The sequence below is a fragment of the Varroa destructor genome, unplaced genomic scaffold, assembly GCF_002443255.2.
Source record: "Varroa destructor unplaced genomic scaffold, Vdes_3.0 BEIS01000004.1, whole genome shotgun sequence".
Taxonomy (NCBI): domain Eukaryota; kingdom Metazoa; phylum Arthropoda; class Arachnida; order Mesostigmata; family Varroidae; genus Varroa; species Varroa destructor.
The window spans coordinates 13797612-13801327 of NW_019211457.1; the positions used below are offsets into that span (position 1 = coordinate 13797612).

General features: G+C 34.8%; 1 protein-coding gene across 1 annotated transcript in view; it reads right to left on the reverse strand.

The window, feature by feature from the left end:
- LOC111249617 (uncharacterized) overlaps nucleotides 1-322 on the reverse strand; it is a 4749-nt gene extending 4427 nt beyond the window's left edge. Inside the window, exon 1 of the mRNA XM_022803689.2 lies at nucleotides 28-322. Coding sequence (XP_022659424.1) covers nucleotides 28-91 — 64 coding nt within the window. The 5' untranslated portion in view covers nucleotides 92-322. The remainder of the gene's footprint in view (nucleotides 1-27) is intronic.
- Nucleotides 323-3716: the final 3394 nt, after the last annotated feature.

The window sequence follows — 3716 nt, forward strand, 5'->3', positions numbered from 1 at the left end:
ATATCGTGACGCTTAGACGGAACTTACCTAACAGGCTTGAAGATAGCAGCTGGTGTTTGTTAAGTATTTTATAAACGACGTAAGCCAGCATTATGATACTGTAATTCGCAAACACGAAATTGAATAGAAATATATATACACGCTGTTATACAGTAGTCTTTTAAATTTTTATCGAGAAATAATGATTTCGCAGTGGCAAGTGCCGCATCAACCTATTTAAAGTCTAGTCTACGTAAATATTAATTTGCGATTGTGTATTTTATGAAGAATAACAAATTACTTCATTTTGATCGTTGCTGATTTGACCCGTTGCAATGCAAGCAGTTTCATCAGAATAAAAACTCAACAATTTTTTTGTCATGGCTTTATGCTTTGGTCTGGTTATCTTTGGTATAATAGATAACAAAAAAACTATAAAAGATATATATAAAACTACAATAAATATAAGATAAAATAGATAAAAAAGAAGTGGCAAGAAGAATTTTGGCAGAGCATTTTTTTTGCGTATTTGCCGTCATTTTTATCGAATGTCCTACTATGAAATTTGAAGTATTATAGGTTGTCAATGGCCTTACTCGACGGGCAGAATATGAGTGTCTTTAACACTATATAAAAACAAAAAGAACTTCTATGTTTGTGCTGTAAAATATTACTAAAACCAGCCAAATGAATTGCGTTTCACCCATATGTGACGAATCTGTACCGATTCAATACAATGTCTATGGCGGTGGACGATCATGACATAATGACATAACTTACAGATTATATATGCCTTACTATTAAAAAAAAAATAAGGACAAACAATCATGCAAACCCTACTTGTTTGCGAACTTGAATGTTCTTGTAGCCGCACATAACGTACTTCAAAAAACTATGTATGGGGTAGTACTTCCATGCCTCTGTGGAATACAAACATGTCCAATAACGTTTCTAGTGTCAGACGACGAAAAATTATATTGAATGTATTGTTTTGTCTAATCAAATGAGCGTTGGGCTCATAGCCAAAATTACCAAATGTTGCCAACAGAAAGACGCTAAATAATAGTACCAATAATAATAATAATAATAATAATAATAATAATAATAATAATAAAATCGATCAGTGTTACTTTCATTCAAATACAAGCAGTGTCTGCGTAATGATTATTACTAACTATTGTGCGTAGTTAATTTAAGCTAATAACTGTGAAAGATTAATGCGTACATCGCACAATAACCATTTCATAATTGTTAAATCGATAGTGATATTCCTTATATCTATATAGTGTAGTTGTTGATTACCAAGTAATTGTTAATATTAAGCGGACGCTTAGAATAATAGTGCTTTTATTCTGGTAATACAAGCGAACTAAAAGTTAATTATTCTACATATATGAGTAGCTCACTCACTGTTTTCAAGGTGGAATGTATACAATTCGTATTTCTGTCCACACGCCGGGGTTATCGCGGCCATTGAAGGGGTGTGCTTTTTGGTCCGCTAGTTATTTTTTGTGCCGCATCGTTCTATTCGATATCAATTTCCCCCGAAATCTATTCTCGCTTCGTGTTGCTTGTCCGTTTCTCTTTCATTGATTCACTTGTGTTCTGCTTGTACTTCTTTTCTCAGCTGGGTTCCTTCTGCGGACTCGTTGAATGCATCGTTATACATTTTCAATTTTCATTTGCAACAGCATCACATTAAGATCGCCAGGCCGATCATCTTTAGCCCCCTCGACCGGAGACGTTCTATTGTCGCTGTCGTCCTCAACCCCACAACCGACGTTATTTGGACACTTGCCTTTTCCGTGCGAAAGTCAAATCAATTGACCTGTCACATCGTCTTGGAGGCATTGTCAAGCTTTACCCAAAGAGCTTTTTTCTCTTTGTAAATGGGTGAATTTCAACGAGTTAGCTATTCAACTAGCCCAAAGAATGCGCAGGAAATTTCGCTCATTTTTGTCGGTAACTTCGGTATTGGGTTCACTTACTAGAGGATCGCTCCTTACTAACCTAGTAGTCGTTAGAGGACGCTGATACGGCTAATATATGGCAGGCGACATATGCCAGGGTAGCATTTTCCATTTGCAGCATTCCAAGGCAGCGATTTTCGCATGTTTTTGAGTGTCATGTGAACGCACTCAAAAAAAATGCGTATTAGCCATCAAGACCACGTCGCACCTATATGATAGTTATCTTTTTGCGAATGATGGATCAAAAATATACATTGCCAAAGCGGACAAGGCTTTGAGAATAAGTCGCTTGTACTATGTTAACTTGGATATTAGCTCAGCAGATGCAAGGTATGTTACGATTGTGCAAATTTAAGTGTCGAAGTCGAAAAACTGCTTATAACGATTGCATGTATTATCATTTCTAGATAGAATAATTTGACCAACGGGACCCAAATGTATAATGGCGTTTCACTGCATAAACAGCGTAGCCGTAGAACGAATGTTTGTTTGAAGCCAAAGGTTTAGCAAGTTTTCCCATCTGTAGCTGCAGCTGCAGCGGTGGATAGCACCGTCTAACTGGCACTTCATAATGACTATGTTTGAATTATTTAATTTTGGCAGTAGAAAAAAATTGATCAAATAATGCGGTCTAACTTTGCGAAATAGATAGTCAGCGTACGAAGACTTCTTACACCACAAACACTCCTACTGAAGCACAAAATCAGAATAAAATATTAGTTTGTAGAAAAGGCTCGATAAGCCCTTTTACCTAATTTCAAGTTGATTGTAATACGAGGCCCTTTGTCGATGCTTGTAAGTGATGTACATAGAAAAGTCTTTAGACGGAAGGATAATACTGAATAAATCAATTCCTTACATACGCCCTATAAATAAAATATAATGAGTGAGCTATAATGATATATTTTAGTGATAATAATGATATATTTTATACATGTAAGTATAGGCAACTGCTAAGAAGTAGCTGAACTAACTTTTCTATAGCTGCCTACTGTTTTCTTTTTTTTTTTTATCTTTGCTACTACAATCAATTTGTACACATAATATAATCAACAACTACATTATACAGATATAAGGATTAAAGTATCGAGTAAACAATCATGAAATATCAACGTATAGATCGGACAATTAATTATTAATTACGCACAATAGGTAATCAATCATCTGTTATAATCATTACACAGAACATAATACAGTCACTGTTTGTGTTTGAACGAAAAAACACTATTTAACATTATTTAATTTTATTATTACTACTATTGTTACTATTATTTAGCGTCTTTCTGTTGGCAACATTTGGTAATTTCAGCTACGGACCTAACGCTCATTTGATTAGACGAAACAATACATTCAATATAATTTTTCGTCGTCTGACACTAGAAACGTTATTGGATATATTTGTATTCCGTAGAGGCATGGAAGTACTACCCCATACATAGTTTTTTGAAGTACGTTATGTGCGGCTACAAGAACATTCAAGTTCGCAAACAAGTAGGGTTTGCATGATTGTTTGTCCTTATTTTTTTTTTTAATAGTAAGGCATATATAATCTGTAAGTTATGTCATTATGTCATGATCGTCCACCGCCATAGACATTGTATTGAATCGGTACAGATTCGTCACATATGGGTGAAACGCAATTCATTTGGCTGGTTTTAGTAATATTTTACAGCACGAACATAGAAGTTCTTTTTGTTTTTATATAGTGTTAAAGACACTCATATTCTGCCCGTCGAGTAAGGCCATTGACAACCTATAATACTTCTA